Source organism: Chroicocephalus ridibundus, chromosome 9, assembly GCF_963924245.1.
Source record: "Chroicocephalus ridibundus chromosome 9, bChrRid1.1, whole genome shotgun sequence".
NCBI classification, from domain to species: domain Eukaryota; kingdom Metazoa; phylum Chordata; class Aves; order Charadriiformes; family Laridae; genus Chroicocephalus; species Chroicocephalus ridibundus.
Window position 1 is genome coordinate 41,596,330 of NC_086292.1, and position 27,352 is coordinate 41,623,681.

The following is a 27,352-nucleotide window of genomic DNA, read 5'->3' on the forward strand; positions in this document are numbered from 1 at the left end:
CCAAAAGCATCAGCCTGTGAACCAGCTGGATGTGCCTTTAGCCCAGGGCATGCCAGGGGCAAGAAGGAGGGGACATGGGGGTGTCCCACAACACATGCAGAAAGTCCCTAAATTGAACCAGCCCCTGAGCTGCCCAATGAGTGGTGGAGGGCATTGTCTGGAGATAAATAGCTGTGAGGTCTCTGCACCCACAGCGTGGAGAAAGCAAGGTCTGCTTCAGGAAAGCCCTTGTGCTACGCTTCTAGGGAGAGCCGAGGAGGAGCAGGGAGTGGATGGAGTCAAAGCCTCACGTGGGTCCCACTGCACCTCTCAGGCAGGGCCAGGGCCGTGTAGCCTCCCTGAAATGAAATCCCTTTATTCCTAGATATACATCGGGGAAATGCCAGTGTCTACTTTTCAGTGTTTCTGAGGAGCTGAACTGGAAGCCAAAGCAAACCAGGGATCGCTATCAATGGCTCCATTGAGGGCTGGGGCGGGCCCAGCGCAGAGCTGCAGGGCACAGACACTGAAATGGGGGAGGGGGGGTGGGCTGGTCAATCTGTGGGTTTGTAGGATAATGAGGTACTGGGAAAAGTGGGGGGAAGGATGGAGAGATTGCCGCCGAAAGTGTGGAAATTGCACAGATTCGGAGTTTCCACTCAGAAGTTCTTATAAGGTGCGAATTTTGGCAGAGCTTCGCGGCTCCCATGGTAACCTGCGGAGGATGGAGCCAGGATGTCTGGGGAGAAAGATGGCAGCGGTAAGTTTTAGAGTCCCGGTAGCTGTCCCCTCGCCTATGTGAACTAGAAGCCTCTGGCGTGACGCAGTACATGGGGAGACACCACAGACCCTGCCAAGATCTCCTGCCCCCGGGGCACGGGAGGCCGGAGTGTGCGAGGCTCTGCCCTGGGTGCTACGCTGCCTTCAGCATCACCTTTTACCCCTGCTTACAGAGTTCACCGGCAAAAACACACACCTCTGTGACCAGCCGACAGCTGCTGACTGCCGCAGGCACACACGGAGGTCAGCACTTCGCCCTTCTCCTGGCTGCCTGGGGTGGGACAGATGGGCAGAGAAGCAGCAGGTGGAAAAGCAGAGGTACGTGCTTTAGGATATCAAAACTCAGCTCCTCTCCTGCTCAGTTAAGGGCTCTGAAACATTTATCCACCAAATACTTCCTTAAATACCCCACCCCCAGACCTCCACCTCTCTCTTTTAGGAGACACGTGATGGTGCAGAGGTCTCGCTGCCACTGCCGGCAGCTGCCTTCCCTGATCTCCCAGGCAAGAGCTCTGCACCAGGGGAGGGGAAGGTAAAGGGATGCACAACCAAGGGGGGAACAAAGCACTGCCAGGATAACGTTCCTTGCTGCAAGGCACCAGGAATCTCTGGAGGAAGGGAGCCCAGCGAGGTCGTCCCTTCTGCAGGCACCAGGCTGGCACATCTCTGCCATGTGAACTCAACACACTCTTCTGAAGTCTGTCTTGGAGACCTGCTTTCCCTCTGCTTCCTCAAAAAGCCAGGGAGAGGGCAAACTGTACTTGATCTTGGGCAGGAAGAACAGCCTGTCCAGGACACAAGCACATTTCCTGCATTACTCTCCATCACACAGTGACTGATGGACTTGTCTGGTGTCTCTAGGCAGAGGTGCTGCTCAGGAGAACATCAGCACGTACTGTGGTGCTAAAGGAAGCTCAGGTTCCTCATCTCCAACAATGTCTGGGTTTTATCTGTTTGTAAAGCATGGTCAGACACAGCTTGTTTGTGAACCGCCAGAGCTCTGGGACGGTGGTTGTTGCCACAGACAGCATGAACAGGTGAGGTGTGGGCTTGAGGGACTGTGCCCAGGGAAAGTCATAGATAACCCTGCTTGCCCCGGCCCTGACATGATGGGACAGATCTGGAAACAGCAGCATCCTCTCCGTGTGTACCGAGGCTTGGAAAAGAAGCACGCTACTTGCAGAGCAATCCTTCAGGGCTACGCTCCTAATGATGGTCAACACCACTCAGGTTTCAGACCCACTCGTTGTCCTGCAGCTGGGTAAGTGGTGAGAGGAGGCTGTGGTGTGCACACAAGATCGGGCTGACCTCACGGAAGGCAACAGAGGGGCTTGCATTGCTGGGACGCACACAGCATGCTTTGGTACAGCATACAGCCCGGGCTATGGCTCATCCCAGAGCTCAACCAGCCCAGCGAAAGCCGGAAAGAGTCCTGGGATGACAGAAGGAGCTCTCAACTCTTCATCTGACTACAGCTTTTGTGAGTCAGGTCGTGTTTGCATAAACTGGACCTGGTTGCTAGCTGCAGGTTTTCCTGCCCGTAACCACCGTGCTTTTTAAGGCTTTTAGCAGCGCCATAATAGTAATTATTACTGGCGACTCTAGCTTTGCCTTACTGTGGGCACATCCTGGATGGAGCAGCCAGTGTGTGATAACACTAGGGAATAAGATTATTTGGGCAATTTTTCTTCTTTTGACAGCACTTGAACTACAAGAGATTCCAGTAAGAGAAATTACTGGCAGAACGGACGTGGAAAGAGTGATTTTTTAAGCAAATATTGGAGAGGGTGTTTGGAGTGAGAGACTGAGAAAGAAATTTGACCTGTGTCCCATCAGAGCAAGCAATGCAGCTTTGACACCACAGATGTCCTACAGTCCGACACCTAGGGAGGGAAGGAGTTCAAGAACTCATTTCAAATAAACACAGACTTTGCAGAAAGCTGTGGGTTTTTTTTCAAGCAGTGGACAAGGGAAAAAAGCAAAAGTCTTCAATAACCCATTGGCTGACAGGTTTCTCCCCATTTCTATTGAGCGAAGGGAAGATATTCGCCAACATGGCTTATCCAAATGGTGGGTGTGCCAGGTGATTCTGAAGTGCTGCCCTTGTTCATAGCCTGAATCTTCCCCCAAGAGCTTGTTGAGTGCTGGAAGGAAAGTGTCCCCTCTGTAACCTCCATGGCAGAGACAGGGGTCTACAGGAGCCTTTGGGTAAACCCATGGCATGGACCTTATGGAAGAGTTCTTGTTCTTCGAAGCCTGCAGCTGTCTTGAAACAGAAGGCCTTGTTTCACCCTGCCTTACTCACGTCTTTGCTTTTCCCATACAGTGGGGATCAGAACACGTCGTGTGTTCCCATCGCCTGGGGGCTGCAAGACTTGCTTTAGGGTGACACGTTGACATTGCCGTGCCACAGCACCAGCGCGTCTGGGCTGCTTTTGTCCCAAAGCATCACCTTCCAGCTGTCAAGAGAGGGGGCAGCTATATTTTGGCAATGTGGTGGTTTGCAGCAGCACGTGCATATGTTCTGTTCAGGTTTTCAAAGCCTATTGATTTTCTGATGCAGCTTAAATTCACCTGCCAGACCTTCCCTGAGGTAAACGGCTGTGTCTCCGGAGCCTGGCATCTCACCTGCTTACAGTAGGGAAGCGCAACTGCCAGAGGACTGAGTGCTGGGAAAGGCGGGACTGTCTCGGGGAAAAAAAAGACAAGCTGGACATTTATGCCTGTTGGAAAAGAAATGTCAGAACAACAAAAGAAAATCCAGATGTGCTGCATTCACATGGTAACAGGCTAATTGGAGACAGCCCCACCTGATTTCTAGCAGCTTAGTGTTTCTCTTGCTCTTTATTGACTGAGGATTTTCTCATTATTGGCGCATCTTTAGGAGAAAATACTATTCTTACTTGGCATTTGATTTTCTTTCAAAAATACTGTTTTTATTACTGTACCTTCAGCAAGATTTCCTAATAAGAAACTGGAGACCTTTTAGCTCAGCTGGAGTTTTGCCGTGGACTTCTGCAAGGACACGATCTTGGCTTAACCCGAAGGGCTGAGAATAGGTCTGGAAGGCGGCAGCAGCAGATGCTCTCCTACGCCGCAGAAGCTGCAATTATTGCTGTGCAGTTATATCAGTGCATTTGTACCTCTCACAAGGGGGCTGGAGGGGCACTGGACACAGAGCAACATCTCGAAGTCAGGCACGGGGTGCAGGAATAATCCAAACCCCTCCTGGTAAAGGGCAGCAAGTAGAGGGAAGCCTCTCTGGGATGGGGAGCTCACCAACCAGGCAGATACACCTTTCCCTGCTCGTGCATCTCTTGAGAGAAAGCTTTTGGTTCCCAGTTTGTTTTAATGAGGCAGAGAGCTTTCAATCAAGTATTTAAAAACCAGCACATTTCGCAGCTGTCTGCTCCAGCGGGGAATCTATCCCCTTTCCAGTTAAACTCAGACACCTGCAGCGGGAGACTCACCTGGTGCTAAGCTGTGACTACTGCTTTGTGGACCAAAGTAGTCCCGCCTGTGCTCCTGCTGCCTCTAGGGCTGTTACACCAAGGGAGATCTTGGCCCTATGTAGCCAGCAGACTTGCTCCTGACCTGAGCCAGAGGAATGCATGTGCATGCAAAGCGCCATGGTACATCCCACTCCCCACAGCCTGCTTTTTCCCCTTAAGAAGAAAACCGACCCCGCTGCGTGGCCGGCCCCTGTGCAATGCGGAGGAAAGCTCATTTCCAGTAGGACAAACCCAGAGCGAAGTGGGTTTCAGCTTCCCCAGCGCAAACCCAGGAAGCTGAATTAATTCATGACGTTTCTGGAATTTCAACTGTTTGAAAGCAAGCAGCTGTGCCCTGCCACAGGCTCTCAGTCGCCAAGGGCTGGCGAGAAGCAAGCTGATAGCCCAGCACGGGAAGAAACAGAGGAGGAGAGGCCAAGGCCAGGCTGGTCCCATCCCGGTGGCCAGCTGCACCCTCACGCCCATCTTATTGCCACCCTGCCAGCACCTCAGAGCTTCTGCCAGGTCCCTCCAAAACACCGAAGGGGAACAAGTAGCAAGAGACAGTCTTTGTCCCTGGCTGATAACGCATCCTTTCTCGGAGCCCTCCCCACTGCCAAGCTTTAAATCTTGCTCTTGGGGCCACCCGATCCTGGCTGAGCAAACCCACTGGCAGGTTGTCCTGGGGCCGGAGCCGCCTGTGCGTGACAGCAGGCACGTAAGCTTGGTGGCTCGTCAGAGGAGACATTTCTCTGAGGGGTGGAACAGGCAAAAAAAAAAAAAAAAAAGAGATCAGTCCCCTTCAAGGTTTTCAGTGGTGTAATAAAAGTCCCTGTGTCCTGGATGCCAGGGAGGTCTGGGGGAGGGGGAAGAGAGGGTGAAAGTGAATTAAATGGGCCTTTCAGGAGCAGAGAGAGCACTTAATCTTCTGTAGCCCATTTAGCACCCGATGTTGTTGAAGCCTCCCTGCCATGGTGGCCAGCAGGGCTCGGCCCACATTGTCTTTTGCAGGCACCGTGCAGCCCCAGGGGAGGGCTGGGCTGGCAGAGAGGAGCAGGGCAGGAGGGGAAGGACGTGCGCTGGCTTGAGAAATAGCAATCACCTTCGACACGCAGGATGAACCTGGGAGCACGGTGCGTCTGGGAGCACAGGGACAGTGTGCACCTCACCTCGGGATGAAGCACAGTGTTTATCTCAGCACCTTAATGCTTCCATGCCAGGTTCACCCACCCGTGGGTAAGATCAGCAACAAGGTGGGGTGGGCTGGTGGAGAAGCATACGGTGAGAATTGAAAGCCTTTATATCTGAAAGTCACCTTTGCATGTGGTCACCAATGACGCCAGAAGGGACCAAAGCCTGGAAGGCTGGGTCAGGGTACAGCCTCAAACCAAGCAGAGGGAAGAAACAGGCAGACACGCTTGTGTTACGTGGCCCAGGCACAGGCAGTGCTCTGGGCAATGCCACTAGGGACAAGGGGTGGGCTACAGGTGCTGGCAGATCTTCAGCTGTGCCTCTGTCCCACGGGGACAGCGGAACCTCCTGCTCCCCACTGCTGTCCTTCCTGACTGCCTCTCTACAGCACCCTCCGCTTAGGACACTTGCCTCTCCCTACAAATATTTAGGATGCTCTGTCACCCATCGATGCAGAGACATAAGAGCAGGAGGCAGAGCCCAGGGGCACAGGCTGGCACACTGCAAACCTCAGCCATGACTACAGCCCTGTCAATCCTTGCTATTCCCTTGATCCCTGGTTATCCTGCTCACAGCAGCAGTGCCCCACATGTGCCTCTGAGCATCTGTAGCTCTCAGTATTGGTGTTGTACCCTTATTATCACCAGTACTTCCATAGCACAGCTCTCTCCCATGACCATACCCCAGCAGCTCAAGAGCATCTCTAGGGTTGGGTTTTTTTTTCCCTACAGCTGTCCTTCTGGCTTTACCAGTGAAGGACACCTTGCTCCTTTGACCAGCCCTAGAAGACAGACAGACCCAAACCCTGCTGCTGCAGTCAGTACGTGATGAAAAAAAAGCCCTAAGTAGCTGCAGGACCTGCTGATACCCCAGCCCAGGGTGTTTGTTTGCACAGGGTGCAACCTGAGAGCCACCTCTGAAGGAGAGAGAAACTCCGTGGGAGCTACAGCCCAGCACATCCCTTAGAAAACACCTTCCCAGCTCAAATACTCACTCCTTTTCTAGAGGAAAATATAGATCCCCAAGTGCTCCTTCTCTCATAAGACTACACAAGAGCAAATAGCTAAAACTAACTCAGAGTGAGCAAGCCTGACCAACAAGCTCAGATGAGGGGAAAAACAAGCCATTCCCTCCTCCAGGCACCCTGGGCTCCCACACGTTCACTTAAAACAGCACCAGAGGCAGCTCCGGCTTTATATAGGACAGGGGGATCCAGGTGGGCCAGTTCACACCAGCAGAGCTGGTCTGTATACAACTGGGTTCATGAGGGACCTCTTCTTTTTGTGTAAGGATTTAGGTGATGGGGGAGGCAAGAGAAATAATTTTTGTTGGGCTGCTGGTGAACGGCCAGCGGTACCCGTAGAGTCAGGGAGAGCTGCACTGAAGTGCTGCGGAGATGAGGTGTCCTAGAAATACCTAAAAATAAAAGACTTGGGATTATAAAGACTTAAAAGAAAGCTATTCCTTCGGCAGTTGGTAGCTGCAACCTCTGGTCAGCAATGCCTTCTACCTGAGGCTGTGTGAACTAAGAACGTTAATTGAGCCTCCTGGGTATGTAAGCCTCTTATCTACTTATACACAGCGCTTTATCTGGGCTGGAAAAAAAATGAGATTATTAGCCACTTTTAATGAACAGCAGTAGGATGTGCATGCTCCCCTACTCTTTGCTGAGAGATGCTTCCTTCTCTCTACGTTTCTCTTTAAAACTGTGAGCTTTTTAGGATATAAGCCAGGATTTCAAAAGGGATGTAGGTGTCAGAGGAAGGGAGAGGCCTCCTACTCATCGTTTAGGGGCTGAGGGTGCTCTCAAAGCTTCTGCTCGGCTCCTTAATCCTACAGGTGCTTCTCAATTTCTCAGATCTGACATCTCAAAGCTCTCGGGTGGGGTTCTCCCTGCCTTCTTGTCTTGCTCAAGTGACTCCCTGTTTAGCGAGGCAGCCTTTGAAACCCCTCTCCTCGGCACCTCGCTGTGCCCACGCTCTGTGTCTGGGGCGCACATCAGAAGGGGAAGGTGGATGGGCCACAGCTCCTGGTGGGCACAGAGACCTTGAAGATGGATGTGATGGGGTGGAGGTGATGGTTTGGGTAATTTAAATGCCGCTTGCAGGCTACGAAAAAACCTCTGTTAAGACCCAAGTTCCTACGTTGGAGGGCAGGGGACACTGGTCTGGGTTGTGCTCACAGCTTGGGGATGGGGGGGCTTGGCTGCAGGGGGCGGGCTGGGAGCTCCCTGTGGTTTTGCTCCATGCTTTTTAGGGAAGATAGGAAGCGGAGCAGTGTGAAATCAGCACCACATTGATGCCTGCCCCGAGCTGCCCTCTTCCTCTTCCCACCAACAGAGTGGGGGGACGTGCTGGCTCACCAGCCCCGAGGGCCTCGTGCCTGGAGGAGGAAGCTGATAAGGAAAAGCCTATCTGCAGGAGAAGATTAAACCCCCCTGGCCAGCAGTTTCCCAAGGCAGTCCGTCGCCAGCAAAGGGCTCGCGGGAGCCCCATCTTCCCTCTCGCTGCCAGCCCTGCCTGTCCCCCCGCTGCTGGCGTCCCTCCCGATGTGATCCCCCTCTGGATGCCCTTGTGATCCGAGGGTGACTTCCACCGGCTGTTGCCTTTTCTTTAACAGCTGAGAGGGCTGTGTTTGCTTTTCAGATTCCCTTTCCTGATTGTTTTGAAAGGCAGATGCCCTCTGCCCCTGCTCTCTTTAAAAGCCACGGCTTTTCTTGCTGCTGGTGGGCTGTAAACATCTTTCCTGTTACAAATGTGCCCTTTCAGTTGCTTTCTGTCTCTAAGTGGTGTTGCTTTTTTGTTTCTCTTTGGAAGTTGATTCTCATTTATCGCTGCCTTCTCCGTCAGCTGCTAGTGCTGGCTGGGAGAGAGAGGGTAATTTCCCTTCTCCTAAGCGTTACTTCCTAACGAAATTACACCTGGATCCACCGCTAACCTTAAAGATGCCGTACTTGAGAGAGGATTCAGGCTGGGGTGGGGGTTTGAGAGTGTTGCAGGGCTTTCTCCTTGCCCTCCCGTTGCGTTTGGACCTGGAGGCTAATTGGGAACCTCAGCCACGGGGAAGCAGCAGAGCTCTGCAGCCCAGCCAAAATGGTTTCTAAGCAAGGGCAGGGTGAGACACAGGACCAGCGCAGGTCCCAAAACAGGGTTTTATCATCCTCTCTGCCCACACCTAGGTTCAACCCAAGGCTTTGGTCGGTCCCTCTCCCTGCAGGGACCAAGCACACCATAAAGTTGGCCAGCGATGGAGCTAGAGGCAAGGACAGGCACCTAGTGGCTCTGGTTCCTGGCCCTGATCCTGCTCTAAGAGGCTGATTCTTCCCAAAATCCTTGAATAATTCTTTTTTTTAGCTCCATTCTCAGCTCGGTTTTTCAAAGCTGCCTCTCCCGCTGTGTCTGAGGGCTGATCTAACATCCCTTTTGCACGTCTCACTTCTTGTCCCTGCTTAGCTGCTTTTGCCCATAGGAAACAGAGCCGAGGGGAACAAAAAACCCTGTAACTGAGGATCTCAGAGCGGTTTGCAAACCTCTCTTCTCCCCGCTGCGATGCTGCTTGTTCTGGTGGTGGGAAAATTGAGCCAGGGAGCAGCCATGGGGTCATGTGCGCTTCTATCATCAAATGCCTGGCAGTGCCGGAGCAGAACCGGTTTGCAGGATCCCTAGTGCCTTTCCACCCATCCGCTTTACCCAGCTAACCAGCCCCTGCAACACAAAACAGGCTGTGGTTGGCAGCCGTTGCTTTGCACCGGGGCTTAATAGTGCCAACCCCTGGGATGGTGACGATCATTCAGGCGGGGGGTGGGGGGGACGACACAAAGCAGGGAGGGAGCTCTTAAAACACTGGGGGGTTGGCAGAAAGCAAAGAAATGCAGTAGCGAGAAGGCTCTCTTCCAAACTTATGTATATGATTTAAAAAAAAAAAAAAAACAAACGAAAAAAACCACCCAAAAGCTGGAGCTAAAAAGGCAGCTCGAAGCTGCTGGAGTTTTCCGAGAAGGCTCCCAAGATGCACAATGGGAACATCTGTACCTCGGCCGGCACCTTGGAAGGGTCTCAGGCCGCAGAGCGGGGCTGGCGTCAGCCAGCTGCAGCCCAGCCTGGATGCCGCCCTCTCCCCCGAAACCCCTGCCTCGGCACGGCTCCTCCCGCCGTAAATCCCCCTTCCCACCTCTCCTCCTTTGCCGCTGGCTCCGCGGGTTTCGAGCAGCCGAGCATCCCCGTGGCAGGAGCCGGGGAGAGGGAGGTTTGGCCCCGGGAACAACCGTCCTCTGTGCTGCCCGTGAAAGGCGGTTTCATAAGGATCTTGCTCAAAATGGCCCGTTATCGCGATCCGCCGAGCGGGTCAGCCCCGCTCCCGGGGATGCAGAGACAGGCCAAATAGGTGCACACACACGTAGTGTCTTGGTCCTGGCACGGGCGTTTTCCAGCCTCGGGGGATGCAAGGCAGCCAGGATTGATCCTGATCCTGTCTGAGAAGGCAACTGGGGGGCTGGGGCACGGCTGCCTGCCCCCCTGCCTTCATACCTGGAGCCCGCTCCTGGAGAGGGGGTAAATATGTGCCCAAAACCCTGTGGTGGAACCCGGCAAAACCCTGTGGGTTCCCACGGCAGCAATTCCCAGCCATGCAGCTGTCGGGAGGTGAAATGAGTTCCTTGGGGGAGGCAGTGGTGGCCTGGGATGGGGGATGCGTTTAGAGGCAAGTCCAAGGGAAAACTCCCTGCCCTTCAACCCGTTCCCCATCAGCTGCTTTGTAAGGGGCTATTATGAGCTCACACAAAGGTAAATTATAGAAGTGACAAGGGTGTGTAGCTTTACTCCAGTGTTTTTCCCCAACACTGGACTTAGGTGCTAAACGTGGGGTTTTGTTCGCAGGGTTGCAGGCAGTGGATTGTCAGGTCCCTGGGGCACGAGGGGGCAGGTCTGTCTCCTGCCCAGAGGTGAGGGTTTGTGAGGGTGGGAGTCAGTGGGGTGGAAGGTGCCATTCCCAGAGATGGGATGAACCCGTGTCCAAGGCAGGAGCATTGTTGGATTGTTGAAGAGCAGCTCCCAGGGAGGTTCCTGGGATTGAATTCCCTATTTAATAGGTTGGTTTGGCCAAGGTTTCCTACAACAAGGGAAACCTGGAAGATCAAAAGCAGGCTCTGTAGGCAGTTGTTCTGTTCATGTGCTCATTCTCCATGTTTGTCCCCAAAATGAGAGATGCTGTGGAGGCCTCTGAGAGCCATTTTGCCCTCTTTTACATCTTTTTATTGGAGCCAATGATGCCAGAGGCCAAGAGGATCATTCCTGCCTCCTGCTGACGTTAGCTCCTCAAGGTTCATCGGTGAGGTGTCTCCCTCCGGGATATTTGAGCTGCTGATGCTGAAGGCAAACATAATTTCTCCCATGTTATTTCCAGCTTGATCTGCCTAGTATAAAAAAAAAAAAATTTAAAAAAGTGAAAATATACAAATAACAATAAAATTTAGTAGCAGCACCTGGCCTTTGTGGCTCAGACCCTGACATCTGGGCAGCTCTGGAGGACCTGGAGCACTGTGGGTTCCCGCGCACGGGCAGGACTCAGGATTTGCCTGGGGCAGGGCAGAGATGAGCAGCAAGAAGAAACCATTTTTTGAGCAACTTTTTCACCCAGAGCCGCATATTAATGCCATCTTAAAATGACAACAAATGCTGCTCTGTGTAGCTCTGGCTTTGATCTTTTCCGTCATTCTGCTATTTTGAGAGACCAGAAGATTAAGTGGGATGCTGGCACGTCCATCCTATGCTGCCACCACAGAGTGGCCTTGTGTGACTTGACCCCTGTAAGTTGCCACTCGCATCTGGGTTCGCCATCTTATGAAGGCAGGAGTGGTTTCTAATAAAAGGGAAAGTGTCTCCATCCTCGCCAGGTGAAGGCCAAATGCAAACAGTGACCTCCTGGGATGGCAAACAGACCCCATTGCTGACCTGAAGCAGCCCTGGCTGTTCCTGCCCTGGGTCCGTGGGCAGCCCTGCGGATGCCCTGCATCCCTGTCCCTTCGCATCCTCCTGCTCCATGGCAGGGCTCCTCCCTAGTGGAGACAGCTAATGCTGCTTAATGGGCATAGATTTACATTTCTAAATGAATAAATACCTTCTTAGTAAAGCTAATGCGTGTTAGCGTGTCTTCCTCCTCTTCCCACCCTGCACCCTGCACCGGAGCTGCAGCGCTACGGCTGTACGCATTTTTTTGGTGGTGGTTATGGATGGTTATTTGCTATTTTACCCACACACATTCACCATGAAATTACCTCTTTGGCCATCACATCTTCTCTTCCTGTCTTGGGGATGTAAAGCACCTTCACGGTGGTAGAGACATAAAATACTGAGGGATTCAGATAAACCCGGGGTACGGGAGGGAGGCCAGCGCTTGCAGTTCATTACCGGACCCAGACCCCGAAGCACCCAAAACGTGCGGGGACTTAATTGCGGGATTCAAGTGGCTTTCACGCTCCTTTTGTGCTTGTGACCTGCCTAAAATACGGCCTGGGAGCCCGGGGCAGAGCCGGGCCCCGTCCTGTCCCCAGCCTGCGAGGGGACAACTCAGAAACCAGCAGCCCGAGGGCACCATCTAGTGAACGGCCGGGACTGCACAAACCCGGAACGGGCAGAAATGGAGTGAAAAACACGAGGGGGGGGTTCCCCAGGGGGTCAGCCCAGAGGAGTGGAGAGTCACGTCTTGTGCTTTCCCCCGCCTCCAGTTATTTTTTCATTTTCTCCATCAGGTTCCCCCAGAGAAGAGCCTTCGCCACGCTCCATCCGTCGTGGCAGAGATGTTGGCCTGGGGCACACCACGCTTGCTGCTCTGCCCCGGTCAGGTGGCGTTGGTAAGATGACGATATTTTGTTTTCTTGTCTGGGATAAAAAAAAAAAAAATAAAAAAAAATATAGAGTTATTTCTAATGCTTTGTGAGGGGCCCCCAGGTGTGCGGGAGCAGAGCGGTGCAGGCTGGTCTGTTGTGGGGCAGGTTTGAGCTGGAGGCGTGGGCTGTGCTTTCGGATGAGCCGAAACCTCCCTTTTGAATGAGAAAATTTAAAAACCACCATAGGCGCTCCCCATCTCCCCGTCATCCCCGGGGTGAGCCAGGATGGGGAAAAGCGGGCTGAAAGACCGCAAGTTTGGCGCAGAGCTTAAAGCTCCCTGGGATGATGCGGCGCTTGGGGATGGAGGAAACTGCTGCTGCTGCTCCCAGTGCCAGGTGGGCTGAGCTGGGTCCTCTCCCCCGCATTGCCTTACTGGGAATTGCACACATGGATGGGAGAGAGCTGACCTGCATCTCACTGTTCCCCAAGGAAGAAGTGTTTCTGCAGCCCAAAAGTGATGCTGTGCCTTGATACCCTCTGCCGTTGTCCCCCAGCTCCCAGCCTGCCTCCTGACAGGTGTCCCTGTGCCCACTGACCCCACGGCCAGCCCCTGGTGCCCTCAGCTGTGAGCTCAGCAGGTCTTCTGTGAGCTGGCTAGCAGGGAGGCCATCACTAAGGCATGGGCTTATGCTCATGCGTCGGACCCCACTGTCCTCAGACCCCTTTCCCCGGGCAGGGGAGGGGACAGGGACATGGGAAGGTGACGTCTCCAAGCAAGACCACAGCAGTGACCAGCCCCTTGGCCTATCCTGTACCCGGCAGTAGTGGGGAGCACCCCACATGCTCCTGGCACTGCACCACTTGAACCCTTCATGCCGTAAAGGTGACATTTTCAGCAGCTCACAGCGCCCACGGCCACTTGGCATCCAGCCCTCCACATGCCCCATAGGTGCAGGGCTGTGGGGTGCCTGCGGCGGGGGTCCCCTTGCCGTGCTGAGGGTGAGCCCAGCACAGGGGGATGGAGCCACGGCTGAACGGGATGTGGTTTCTTCTGTGGGGGCTTCCTTGTGTTGTGCCTGGAGCAAACCCTTCCCATGCACCCAACTCGCCCATGGCACAGGCACCGAGGGGCACTCGGGTTGGGAGAATCCCAGCCCACCCAGCGCAGCCTTTGTAGCCCCCTTTTGGGGTTGTGTCCCCTGGGGGGGATGGAGCGTGCCGGAAATTGTGCCTTTTCCTCTCGTCTGCAGACAGTCACGATGCTTAAGTGGCTTGTTTTTCATTAGGGAAAGGCTGTTGCTAGGCCACCCTGGTCCCCAGCATTGGTCGGGAAGGGGTTTTGCAGCCAATCCGGGAGGCTGTGCCGGCGGCTCGCACACGCACACACACGCACACACACGCGCACACACGCACACCCCTCCCGCAGCCGGAGCGCTAAGCGGCTGCCAGATGTGCCTATTCATTTCCACATCACACCTAGTCGCTTCTTCTGGCCAAGCGGGTTATTAAGGCGCCCGAGATTTTAATTTATAGCCGGCTGCGAGTTTTCTGCCTTCTAATTTACGCTGGGGGCGTAGAGGAGAGGAGCGATGGTGGGTGGGGGTACCGCTGGGGAGGGGTGCGGGAAGGCCGGTTCCTCCTTCCTCTGTGACCGGTTTGGTCTCTGGCCAGTTGGCCCAGTGAAGACTCTGCTCTCTGCCTGCAAATGGGGCAAATAGTCCCCCAGCATCCCCACAGTGAGGGGACTGACAGCCCCAGGTTAGCGACTGGCTCCGGGCTGTTATGAGGTACCACCATTGCTCCACCCCAAGGCATTTGGGGCTTACGTGGCACTTCAACCACATGTACCGTGATAACCAGAGCCGGCATCAAAGCAAAGCAGGTGTTTGATGAGGAGATGCTGCTCCCAGCCATGGTCCCCACGCAAACAGCCCCCGGCAGCCGGGAGAGGCGCTGGACCATGGCCAGGCGCTGGCGATGTGGGGCAGGAGGGTCAGAGGCACCCCTGGTGTGGGGTCTCTTTGAACAGCTGCTGGTCTGCCATGCTGCTATTTCACCATATGGGTGTCCAACACCCACCCAGCAGAAGCGGAGCCCCCGGGTACACGGGCACGGCGGTGCGAGCAGAGCCTGGGGTATGAGCAGGATGCGGGCACGCATCCGCATCTACCGCTGCAAAGCTCTCGCCATGCGGGGTAGGATTGGACACCAAAAACTTGCAGAAAGCCGTAGATAATCCACGCAAAACTCAGTTTCTGAGTGTCCCCCATGAAAATCCCTGTGTAACAGGAGGGCAGGAAGGCGGGGAGCTGAATAAGAGCAAGGGAAAGCATTGAATCACTGTCTCTGTTGCTCAAGGAGAAGCTGTTGCTAGACAGAAGTAAAAGCCGTCGCCATCGGCTCCCATTGGCTCAGCCCCACTCCAATGACGGGCTTATCAGTTACCTGCTCTCGCAGCTGGCTGGAAAAAAAAACCTCATTTGGCAATGTTTTCCCTCTGATAAAAAACCCCGTTGCTGGATTCGTGGGTTTGCGTTAATCATTATTCAGGGTCGTTGAGACAATGGCGGAGTTTTCTGCAGATTCTTCAATTGTCACAAAATTTAGCCTGAATGGTGAGCCAGCCCAGCTCTCCTTCGCCTGCCTGAAGATGCTCAGCGGGCTGCTCAGGTGACGAGCCGAAGCGAAGGCTGGTGACTCTCAGCCATAGCAGCTCCCTGGCGTGTAGGTGAATATTCACAAACACCTGTGAAAATCCTGTTTAGCTCTCGAAGGGTTCGCTGGGTGCAAACGTGACAGAAGTTGCCATTCAGATTGCTCAGAGCGAACACCGCTTCGTCAGCAGGGAGTGGGTCACCACCACCCCTCATCATCCGCGGTGGGGTTTGCTCCTCAGCAACCTTGCCTTGGGGGGGCTGGGGGCTGCAGAGCACAACAGCAGGGGTTTTCCAGCCCTTCAATCTGATGTATATGGGCACTGACACCCCCCCTCCCCCCCCGATTTGTTTCTCAGCTTTCCCAAGAGCGGGAGATCACGGCGTAGAAGCAAAGCTTGCAAGGACGTATAAACACCAAAGGGCAGCCAGCCTTTGGTTGCCTTGCTGCCTTCAGATTTGCCCCCAAAGCAGGGGGGGTATTTCAGCAGGGGGGTTAAATCAGTGTGGTGGTGACGGGGACAAGCTCTCAGAGGCAACCTGGGACTTTCCCAGTGCCTCCTGCCGCTGTGCAAGCCCCAGGCTGTGCAGGCAGGCCGGGAAGCTCTGCCATGGGCAGGCGGGGAAAAAGCTGCCCTGGATCACAGGGGATGAGCGCTTGGAGAAATCTATCCCTTTGCTGGAGCCCACCCCAGGCTCACTTTTGGAAGTGGGTCTCACTAAAGTGTTTGGATGGCCAAGACTTCCGAATTTTATTTTTTTCCCCTTAATTACGCCTTCCCCCCCTGCTGCTGGCTGACAGGGAGGTAGGCTGAGTCACAGGCTGATAAAGCCTCGTGGCCTTCTACCGCCTTTTGCAGCTTTCTCCAGCCTCACCCCAACACCACCGTGTCTCACATCGAGCCATCATGTGGCTTAGGGCAAGTTGGTGCTATGGGGTAGCGGGACATGGCGGGCTGGGGCGGGACAACAAGGGCTGGTGGACAAACAAGCCAGGAACCGTTGGGTGCCCCATGCAGGTCCCCATGAACCCCCCGCGGGGATGCAGTGATATGGGCTGTGTTATTCAGCTACGAGCAAAACATCCCTCCGCTGTGCCCTTCCTCCGGGTCTGCTTTCCCGGGAGCAGAAGACAGCGCTGCTGTGCCAGCTTTGGGATGCCACCATCTTCTGAGCCACTGAGCTCCTGTCACCTTTCCCACAGCGTTGCTTCCCTCCTGCCGCCTTGGGACAGGTGGAAATGGCGGAGAGGAGGAAATGGAGAAAAACCTGTGCCAGCCGTGCCCCTCCTGCCACCCTGCTGTGTGCCCACACAGGGTTCAGGCCCCTCCAGTATCCCGCTGGGTCCTGCTGGCGTTGCAGGGCATCACACTGGGGCTGAGCTGAGCTGCACCCTGGGGCTCACACAGAGCGTGGGGCCGGCTGGGTTTTACAGCTTGCTGCGTCAGGAACGTGCCTGGGCCAAATTGCCACGAGCAGGATTTAAAGATCTACTGTGGGAGCATGTTTCCCACCGGCTCTGGTGGAGAGTGCCTAGCCCATGAGATCACGATGCAGCCCAGGTTATTATTGTTTCTGTTGAAGGAAGGCTGTGCTCGCACCACTGGGAAGCTGGAGCTTTTTGGACACGTCCAATGTATTTCGAAGCGTTTCTGAGCTGTCCCCAACTTCATCTGCCGGGCAGGGAGGAGTTAAGACGGGAAGTGCAAGATGCTTCTCTTAATGGCACTGATGTGTGCGTCAGGTGTGCCTGCGTCACCGGCTCCTTGGCCGCTTCCCAAGGCTGGGGCTGAGCTCTCCTTCCCTCCCCTGGCCGCTGGGAAAAGCCTGGGACTCATCTAGCTTGGCCATGGGGGACATGGGACTCTGTTTCAGTGCTGGCTGCTGTACCCGCATCGTGCTGTGGCTGGGCTCCCGAAAGCCCCCGGGATGCTGGCAGCCCTCCAGCCCCCTCCTGTCTCACAGCCCAGACAGTGGGACCCCTGTGCTAAAGGGGTGGCCTCAGCCTTGAGGCACTTGGCAAAAAAATACTGATTTTTCTATAACGGTGGCTGTTCAGCCCCCCGGGGAAGCGCGTGACTCCCCACGTCCAGCCCCAAACCCCACTCTGGTGCTCACACCCAGCTGGGGTACCTCTGTGCAACCACATACGGCACCCACGGAGCAGCAGCTTGTGGGCAGAGCCGCTGCAGGGGAGCATCACCCTGTCCCCACACCGTCACAGCAGCCCACGCCACAGCTCAGCGTCATTCCCCCGCTCCGGGACAGGCACAGCTCTCGCTGCCAGAGCCTGCACACAAGGATGCCATCTCACAGGGTGGGCAAACCCCAGCAGTGCCTCCCCGAGCTGTGACAGCCCAGCTGCTGGAGTGTGACACACTGGGACACTTTCTCTTGAAACGGGCTTTTTCCAAGCAGGCGGCAGTGCTGGACCACAGGGTTCTTGCTGAGCCCATCCCTTGCTCCTCCTGCCTTCACAGGGATGTCCCCAGAGCGGAGGGGAGCAGCCCATTCCCCAAGGAACTGCTCACACCAGCCATCATCAAGCCACTCAAAGCACCTTTTCTGGTTCCAGGTGGGTTTTAAGCACCCAGTCGCAGCACAGGACGCAGGCAGAGCATGTCCCCCGCCTTGCCGACCCCATCCCTGCCCTCTCCTCCCTCCTGGAGAGCTGCCTGATCAGACCACGCAACTTGCACACAGGGGCTTTGCAACAACAGCTTTTTAATTCGGAATTGGACAAATATGCATGTAGTCTATTTAAAATGAAGTGCATCCTATGCTCTTGTCCAGGCTGGACATTGATTAGACACAGACTTTCTTTTCAGCTTCCCTGTGCAAACAAAGCGAGGAGGAAACTGCTCAACTGGCCCTGGATGGTTTGCAGCCTTTGGGCATCAGCAGGACACCTCGGTCCTCCCACGAGGAGACTTGCCACTCACCCACCATGGGGGTAACCCCCTTCCCAGAGGATACCGGAGGTGCCCTGGCAGCCATGGCCCACCGCCACAGCCATCGCACGCCCACAGCGGCTTCTCCAGGCTGGCACCAGGACCCCGCACGCCCCCAAGCACCAAGTGACAGATGAACACGGCGCAGCCACGGCATTTATTTCTGTGTGACAGTAAGAGGCCGCAGACAGCGTTTTCAGGACATTGCCAGTGTCCAAGTGCCACCATTTCTCTGTCCTTAAGAGGGGCTGGGGGTGTCTGACTCCTCTGCATGCTGGGGCACCCAGAGGATGTGGGGCACAAGCCTCAGGGAAGGAGGTTGGCAGCCACCTCCACCTTTGATAGCTGGAGGCATCAGGATAGTCTGAAACACGTGGAGGAGACGTTGTCCCCCGTCACAGGCTGCTTGACATCAAGTCCGTGGGCCAGTACCGGTCATCCATGTAGTGGCTGCTGTCTGTGGTGGGGTCTATGACAGGGCTGGGGGGCCGGGGGGGTAGGCTATGGGCCAGCTCCGTCTCCCACTGCACTTCCACCAGTCTGTACAGCTCCATGGCCGTCTGAGCATCCTCCACCGACGAGTGCCCTTTGCAGCCAACCTGAGCAAAGGGGGAAAAGCCTCATTAGAAAAAAAAGGGTTTGACAAAAACCCAACAGGTCACTTTGTTGCTCAGAAGGACACAAGTGCTGGGGGTTTTGGAGATGGCAAAAGTTCGATGCAACCCAGGAGATACATGCAACTCAAGCACTTTCTGGAGGGCACAGTTCCTGTCCATGCTTTATTGAGATGCTTAATGGTCAGCTTGGGAGGTCCTGGGCTCCCCCAGCTTGATGACGGCCAGTAGCACAGGATGAACAAAGTTCATCTCCATCTCACGAAGAGCATCCAAGGAGATGGGGGGACCAGGTTAACCACACAGGCTTGTAGCAAACCCAGGAACACTCCCTATCTCAAGGTTCCTGCTGCTTACCTGGATCTTTTTCTGGAGTAGGTGCCTGGCCAAGCTTTTAAGGGAGACGCTGGCCCTGACGGGCAGCCCTGCCCTTTGGTTCAGCACAGGGATCCGGCTGGTGTCTCGGGTCCTGTCTTTCGGGTGGAAGTACTTCAGGGCTTGGAAGTCATTGTGGATGGCATGTCCTACCACAATCTTGTCTTTCAAGATCTTCAGGATCTGGAAGCGTCAGAAATGGTTAGGCAGACAGTGCAGCAAAAGAAATACTAATTAAGCATAAAATAAGTAATTTTGTGTTAAATTCAGTTCCTCCAGTTCCAGTTTTTTAGGTTCTCAGAATGGAGCAATAACAAGTAAACCAACCCATTGCATGGCTTCGGAGGCTCCTCGTCCTGTGCTGGTGTCTGCCTCAGAGTACCTCAGCACGGACCACCAAATATCTCAATTTGTGGCTGGCAGATAACACACAGCCTTTTTTTTTTTATTATTTCTTTTTTTTAAATTTCTCTCTTTTTCCTCACCTCCGCCTGAGCAGCCTTGAAGGGAATCGCGCTCTTCATGTGCTGCTTGGTAATGCCACTCCAGCGTGTCCGGTAGTCCACGATGGGGAGCTCGGGCAGGATGTACTTGTCATAGATGACATCCCCCTCGTAGTTCACCACGGAGCACCGTGCCAGCTCGCTCAGCCTGCCCTGAGGACCAGTGCCCACCATCTCACAGTCGATGGCCACGTACTTGCATGGGCGCAGAAGCGGGGAGGACATCCGCACCCCCTTGGAGCTGCCATTCCCCTGGGACAGCAGCACGGAGTGATGCCTGGCTATGCTGTCCGGAGAGGCGGATGGGGACAGGGATGGGGAGACGACTTGTTTGGGCTTGGGGATCTTCCTGCCACATGGTGCTGTGGTGCCACCCGTCTTGGTGAGCGTGCTGCCTGCCTCCGGCCCCGCCACGGGGGCTTGGCTACCCAGGCGCCGGTGGGGGCTCAGCAGCCCCTTCTGCTCCAGCAGTGCCCGGCGCTCCATGAACCGCTGGTGCTTGCGGCTCTTCTTCTTGCTGGGACCCTCTGGGGGCTGAGCGTGGGTCCCTGCAGCGGGGCCATGGGTGCTCTGCGGGGTGGGTGCGGAGACCTGCAGGGTGGGCAGCAGCGGGGTCATCTGCCCTTTGCCAGGTGGCATCCCTGCTGGAGGGGGCACAGGGGGATGTGAGTGCCACGCAACCTTCATAGCCCCCTGTCACATGACCCACACACTTCACGGTAACCCCCCCCTCCTGCGCCCCCGCGACTAACCACCCCCCCCCCGCGCTGTATGCGGGTACAGGCAGGAGCTATGGGGCAGGGGAAAGGGGGGGACACGGACACATTGTCACACGCTGTCCCCACACCCTTACCGCCTTGTTGCCCGGCCCCCACCTGCCCCATTCCCACTCCCAGGGCCCTGTCCACCCTCTTACCGATCCGCAGCCCCCTGCCCACCCCACCGTCCCCTCCCACCCGCCCGCCCCATTGAACACTCCTAGGGCCCTGTCTGCCCCTCACCCGGGCCCTCCCTGCCTCACTCCCGGCCCCAGATCCCTGTCCGCCCCATTAGCCGTCCCCGTAGCCCTTGCCCACCCCAATACCCGCCCCCCAAGCCCCTGCCCGCACCATTGCCCACCCCCAGGCCCTTGCTCGCCCCCCGGTTGCCCGCGGACCCACCGCCGTCCGCCCGGCTCCCACGTGTCTCTCCCGGAAGCCGCCGAGCTCACATGCCCGGGCAAGTCCCGCCGTGGCCACGCCCCCCCGCCTCCCCATTGGCTGCGCCACGGGGGGTGATTTGCATACAGCGCGGGTCGGGCGGTGCCGCCGCCACCGGCTCGCTATAAGGCGCCCCGGATACAGCGCGGGGGTCGCCTGGTGGGGCGCGGGCTACCGTGGGGCTGTGTTCTGTCTAGTGCTTGCATCCCAGACCCGTGGGCTTCCAGCCTGTCCCCCCTCCAGTCCTGCATGGGAGAGGAGCCGTTCTGGGTGGTGGGTTTGGGGTGGGGATGCTCACTAGGGTACCCAACCGCACACCCTGGAGCTTGTGGTGACCCTATGGGTATCCCTGCTTCCCTCAGGGATCCTCGGGCTGCTAGCTGGGGCAGCACCATGCCTGTGGGGTGGGGCTGAGGTGAGGTAGCATGGGGTTTGCATCCTCCAGGCTCTCCGGTTGTGCTCCACAGGATTGCGGGAGTCAGCTCTGGCCGGGGCACGGGTGCAGATGAGGTTTCAGACCGGCCTTTCGTTGCTTTGCTCTCAAGGATCACAAAAGCAACGGCTGAGGTGGTCAGAAGCAGAGAAGGGCCACCGGCAGCCCCAGCCACCAGCTTGTCCCCATGCCTTTAGCATTGCCGGAATGGCCATGCTCCCTAGGGCAGACTGTGACTTGTTGTGGTGGGATGAGCCATACAACAACAAAATCACTAGTCTTCCAGAAGGAGCCAGGCACTTTGTCCATCCTTGTCCCACGGGGCCTGGCGCTGAGCATCCCCCTCTCCCTGCCACAGAGGAGGCTCGTGGGGATGCAGGACAAGTGTTTTCATTCTCCATCATTCCCCCTTTCCACCACCCATTAGCTTTAGCCTGGGCAGAACGAAAAGATTTAGATCACCCTGTGATTTATTTTTTTTTTTCTATTTCTTTTATGTTTTGATTCTGGCTAGTAAACTTCTTCCTTAAATATGTTGCTTTGTGTTTTGCATCTATTGCTTCTGTCCCTGCTGTTCAGCTAATTAGCTCCTCCTAATGAGAGTATTTCAAGTGTCCCACAATAACTTGCTAGGGAACCCTGGCAGGTCTGTGTGTAGAAATTTCTATTTGTTTCTGTTATTTTTGGTGAAACTGTGCAGCACAGCTCTCGGGGATGGTTTGTTTGGGGCTCGGGGGGGCTCTTTGCCCTGTTTTCCTTCCCCTAAGCAGGGTGTGAGCTGACCGTCACCACATGAGCAGGATCAAACTCAAGCCCCAGTGCGAGAGGAGCACAGCTTGTGTTGCCTGTGGCATTTCTCCGCCAGATCCAAGTGGGCACGGAGGTGGCATCTCCGTCTGCTTTTCTCCCTTATGCCCCGCAGTGGGACAGGAGATTGAAGAGTCTCGATGTTTGGTGCTGATCGATGGACGTGGTTGATCGCTTCTCCCCAGACACATCGCTGTCGCACATGTGGGTCTGATCAGTCTCGGCTCGTCCATAACAAACCCGTCCGTCTCCCCTCATCTTTGTTCGGTGACACCTTCTTTGCCAGGCTGGCTGTTTTGCAAGAGGCGTGTGATATCCCTTGGTCAGGGTGAAATTTTAGCTGTACCCCTGTGGTTACAAAGGAACCTTGACAGGAGAAATTATGGGCATGCGTGGAGGAAGGGAAAAGCTTTCTCTGGTTTCCCAAGGCCACGATAGCCCGGGCTGCGAGGAAAAAGTGGTGTCATTTTTCTCCCCTATTCCAGATGCAAGGATGGAGGTAGAAAAAAGTCCTCTGATCCCGCTGATCTCTGGGTTATCTCTGGCGTCCTCTGATCCCGCTGATCTCTGGGTTATCTCTGGCGTCCTCTGATCCCGCTGATCTCTGGGTTATCGGTAGATGGCTCTCACATGGTAGATGGCTCTCCCTTTGGTAGAAGCCTTGTGCCCAATGGGGATGCCGCTTCTCTCCATGAGGTCCTGTGGCCTGGCTGGGGATGGAGGGTTTGGCACCAGGTGGTAGAAATCCCGTTTCAGATTTGGCAGATGAGCTGAGAGCTGAGATGAAAGCAGAGCGTGCCAGAGCCCGCGAGAGGTTTCTGCGGTGTTTGCACAATTTGAAATAATAACGAAATCTGTAAAACTCTGGGTAGAGCACGACTAGAATAACAGGCTAAATTTGTCGGATGAATAATTTAGCAGAAGTGATTGGCTCCGCTCCAAGCAAGACGAGCAGCAGCCTGATCTCAGGCTGAGCAGCCTGGGTGGCTCTGTCCTCGGCCGGGACCTGGTCCCTCTCCAGCCACCTGGTCATTGCTCCTGCAAGAAAAGCTGGTCTCCAGCCCAGGTGCCCGTCCCCAGGTCATCGCTGCCTGGGGCTGCAGGGCTTCTTGCAGAGCTCGTGGTCCCCTTGTCCGCGGTTTGTTTCCAAGGCACTGCTTTGCAGAGCAGAGGTGGTGGCAGTGGGTGTCTGTCACCAGCTCCAGGTTCATGGACTCACCCATCCTCTGCTTCTTTCCCTTCTCCAGCTGCTTCTCCATCCTCGGCCGCGGTGCCAAGAGGATGGAGGAACAGAGACATCTTGACATTTGGGATGGGAACAGAGATGAAGTCCCAGCGCTGGGAGGAGACGGCGGCTGTAGCCGCGGCAGCCAATTAACGTGATCATGTTTATGAATGTGGATCAGTAATTCCAGGTAAACTCCCCGAGGGCAGTGCCACGGGTGAACAAAGCCTCCCGCCCGCCTGGGAGCTCGGTGGCAGCCAGCGGTCCCCGACAGCGCCAGCATGTTCCTGCTGTGACTCTAAACCGCTTCATTTCCCGGTCCCAGCCTGGATATGGCTCATTTTGTCCCCTATTACTGCAACACCAGAGCTCGAGCCCGTCTTTGCAGGACTGGTTGCACCCATGTCCCCCTGGATCTCTCTGTTCCCTCCCTGCCATTGGGGACAACTGGTGGGAATGAGGAACTCAGGGATAAGTTAAATGGGAGAAGGCAGCAAGGACCCAGCTTTGCCTCCATGGGTGATGAGGGGCTGATTCACCGTCCTGGGATTTGCTGGCTGCACAGTGCCTCCCTGTCACCACCCAGGGGTTGGGGCACCCCACCAGGGCTCCCTCAAGCTGCTCCCATCAATCCAAAAAGGCTTGCGGCAGGGCTGCTTTGTGTCTCCCACCATCTAGAAGATCAAACAGAAGATGGGGAGCTACACAAGCAGGTGAGGGCAGTGACTGGTCCCTTGCTGGACCTGTTTTCCTTTAGAGAAAGAAAATTTCGTCGTGAAGGGAGCACCTGGAAACATCACCACCATCCTTTGCTGCAAGGGACTGGCTCGGATGGCTGGTGCTGCCTGGCTGCAGATGCCACCAGCTGCTGCTCTGAGGTCACCAGCATGAGGACACCAGAACAGACAGGCACTGTGGTTCTCCCTGGCCTTTGCCATGATGGGCCTCGGAGCGCTGCAGCCCTCTTGCTCCGTAGCAGAGGTCCGGCACAGGGGGTCCCCCTGGGACCTCTCCTTTGCCGTGTCTCAGTCTCCTCTGAAGAGAACAAAGTGGTTCATCCTCCAGCGCTTCTCTGCTCTGCAGAGCTGAACTGGGACTGGGCACGTCTTTCAGATTCATGCTCAACCACCTTAAACCTGAAGTGGGCAGGAAGGCAAGAAATCTGTGGATGTTAACCAAGGGTTTCTGCAACTCCCATCAGCAAGGACCTTTGTGGAGAAATCAGGAGACTCCATAGGGTCTTGATCAATGAGTGCTTTCCTCCTTCCTGCTTTATGCCCTTGATGTTTCAGTTGTAGCTGCTCTTTGAGTTCCTCATCCTGAGCCAACTTGTGCAAAACCTCCAGGAGACCGTACCCCTCCTGGCTAAAGGTGGGGACAGACTGGGTGTGACAGCACCTACCCAACCTTGAAGACTACTCAGTGCTGAAAATTCCTGCTTGGAAGGCAGAAAATCTTTTCCTTTCCCTTGGAGCACTAACAACCTCTCTCTTCCTCTGATTCCTCCCCCACTGCTCCATGGGAATTGCCTGTATCCCTCCAACATGGACAGACCTCCTCCTCAACCATGTCCCGGCAGGTACCGGTGCTCTGGGAATGCTGCCGGGGACAAGTAGGGATGCTCCCAAAGAAGGAGGTGAGGGCAGATGATGCTGCCATTCGTCTTCCCCCTTGTTCCCCATTTTCTGGCTCACCCCCAGGAGAGCAGTAAGCAATTACGGGCCACACGGAAGCTTCATTATCACCCTGTCGTGGCCTCATTTGACGAGACGTTTTATTGCCAAACTTATTAAAAGTGAAACGTGCGGTTTCTGCGCAGCAATTTCCTGTCTGCAGCGATAAGCCAGGCTCTGCCCGCTGTGTAATAGACAGTTATTTTTATGTATGGCTCTGGCTGGGGTGGCGAGGAGGAGAGAGGGCCCAGCTCGTGTTAATTGCGATGGTTAATGAGATCTATTTTGGGAGCGATATGCAAGGAGGTGCGTGCCATCCCCTTGCCACTGCTCTGCAGTGGAGGTGGCCTCTGGTGGCTTCATGCTCTGGGTGCTGGCAGCGCGGACTGGGCAGGGTCTCCTCCCTGGGGTGCATGGGGGCAGCACGCCCAGAGGGGATTAATCCAAAACCCCTTTAGCGGCCTTGTCTCACCCTTTGTCACAGCCAGGAGCACACGATGAATATGCTGTGCCCCGCCATGGCATGAGACCCCCTCCCCTGCAAGGGCTGCCCCTGAGCTCCGCTGATCCCACCCCTGCGTCATGCTGGAGGGGGCCCAAAAACCCAGGGGCTTTGCTTCAGTTTCTCCAAATCCTCCCATCTGCCTGAGAACCACCCCGTCTGTGGCGGCATTTGCCAGCGATGCCGGTGGCCAAATCCCAGGGCATCCGTCACGTCACCTCCCCACCGTCTCTCCTGCCGCAGGCGAGTGCTGGAGTGGCGATGGCAGGAGAGATAAATTCAAAAGGCACACTATTGTCACAGAAAACCTGTGTCGCTGCTGGGCTGGGACCAGCCAAAATCTGATAAATATCAGCAAAGCTGATAAATTGTCGTTTCATTTTGTCAGAAACAAAATGTCCTCATTAGGTGTGCAGTCTGTATTTTGCTTTAATTATATCTTTTAAATACCTATTGAAAGGAAACAGCTTTTTTTAAATGCAACCTGTCAAAACTGCGTTTACAAAAATCCTGATTGCATTTCCCCCCCCGCCCCCAATACCTGGCCAAAGCTATTAGTTGAACTCAACCTGAAACTGCGTAACTTTTCCCAATGAACAATTTGTCAGAAAAATTCCTCTTGGCTCTGGGAGACCTGTTAGTTATTTGTCATCAGTCAAAACCCTGTTGGGTATTTCCCATCTGACTTCTTTTCTTAACAGCGGCTTTATTGGTCTGGGAATTAACAGCGGAAGATGCGATACTTGCTATTCATTGCAGTCATCCCAAATGCCACTCATCTCAGCAGACCACGGCTCCGCAAAGCAAAAGCCCCTCTCCTTCCTCCAATGCACCTTTATTTTTGGCGACCGTGGTGTATTTTACTCCCTGTTTACCCCCAATTTCCTCCCTGCATCCTCCCGACCCTGCAGCGTGCACCGCTATCCCTTGGAGCCACATTGGGTCCCCCCATCTCTGTCCCCTTCGTCCCCATCCCTGCTGCCCAGCTCAGCCTCTCGCCGGGTAAACTCCCTCCGTCGCCAGCCCTCGTTAATTTGTATTGCAGCGTGTGTCGCGGGCTGACGTGTAATTAGAGCTCCTGAAGCCTGTCTCATGCTGTAATTGCCATGACAGGGGCCACAGCATATCCGCTTGTTAATTAGTAAACCACAATATCCCGGGGGCTCGTTGAGAGCTGCCTTAATTGTATTTCAGCTGGAACAGAGGGATAATTACCCTTCGCTAGCGCTGCCACTTTTTAATTCTTAAAAAAAGAAAAAAAAGAAAGGAAAACCCAAATTGAGCTCTTGCTCCCCCTCGGTGGTCGCTGCCTCTCCCCTTGGCCTTGCAGGGACCTGGTTTTGTCCCAGGGGTGAAGGGGAAGGGCCATGGAGCTCAGCAGCGTGGGGATGGGATGCCAAGAGTTTTGCACGGGGACACGCTCTTGGTCCATCCTTCAAACTGGTGGTGGCTGAGCTGCCGCTGCTCAGGGGGTGTTTAGTGTCCCTGCACATGGGGCTTCACCAGGAACCCCATTTGTGGATCAGGTTGGCTTGCTGGGAGTCTGGAATCCCGTCTTGTCTGCAGGCAGACTCCGAGCAGCATCAAGTGGCACCAACTGGGCTCCTGGCATGGCTGGCTTAGAGGAGCAGCCTGTGGCCAGGGAGGAGTAGGCCAAGGTCTCCAGGCTCCCCACTGGCCAGAGGGGCTGAAGTCCCCTCGAAACATAAGTGGGAGCTGCCGTGGGCTGCAGGGAGGAGGCTGTGGATCAAGCCAGGCTCAGTGTAGCCGTGTGTTCCACTCTTATATTTCACATCCCCAATACAGTTGTGTCGAGTGGGACCTCAGTGCGCTCAGTGCTGGAGGTCTCTACTCTAGCAAACCCCATAGCAGCAGGGCCCCAGCTCACTTGGCTTTGATGGACTCCAGAGGTGGATCTTCTTCCTTCTCAATTCCCTTCTTGTCAAACCTCACCTCACTGATCAACCGGGAGTCTTCTGGGACCTGGTTAAAAGCTTTTTCCCTCCATGGGAAGGATGTCCCTGCAGGGTATGAGTGTGTCTGTGTCTCTTGTAGTGGTCAGAGGGGGACCGCGGAGCTTGGGTGTGAGATGAAGGAGGTGCTGAGGTTCAGAATCATCCTTCTGCAGGCACTGCAGGCTCGCAGCACTGC

General features: G+C 55.3%; 1 protein-coding gene across 4 annotated transcripts; it reads right to left on the bottom strand.

Moving 5' to 3' along the window:
- Positions 1–17,653: 17,653 nt before the first annotated feature.
- Positions 17,654–21,156, bottom strand: AEN (apoptosis enhancing nuclease). 4 transcript variants are annotated; one of them, XM_063346121.1, is made up of 4 exons: positions 20,523–21,156; positions 19,345–20,006; positions 18,842–19,042; positions 17,654–18,469 (listed from the first exon to the last, which is right to left on the bottom strand). In XM_063346121.1, exons 2-4 carry the CDS (start codon positions 19,999–20,001, stop codon positions 18,266–18,268), a joined length of 1,062 nt encoding a protein of 353 aa, XP_063202191.1. In that variant the 5' UTR covers positions 20,002–20,006; positions 20,523–21,156; the 3' UTR covers positions 17,654–18,265. The 4 variants fall into 4 exon arrangements, with proteins under 4 accessions (XP_063202191.1, XP_063202190.1, XP_063202192.1 ...); XM_063346120.1 differs by having other exon boundaries at positions 19,345–20,003; positions 20,523–21,154; XM_063346122.1 differs by having other exon boundaries at positions 20,472–20,528.
- Between the last annotated feature and the right edge of the window lie 6,196 nt (positions 21,157–27,352).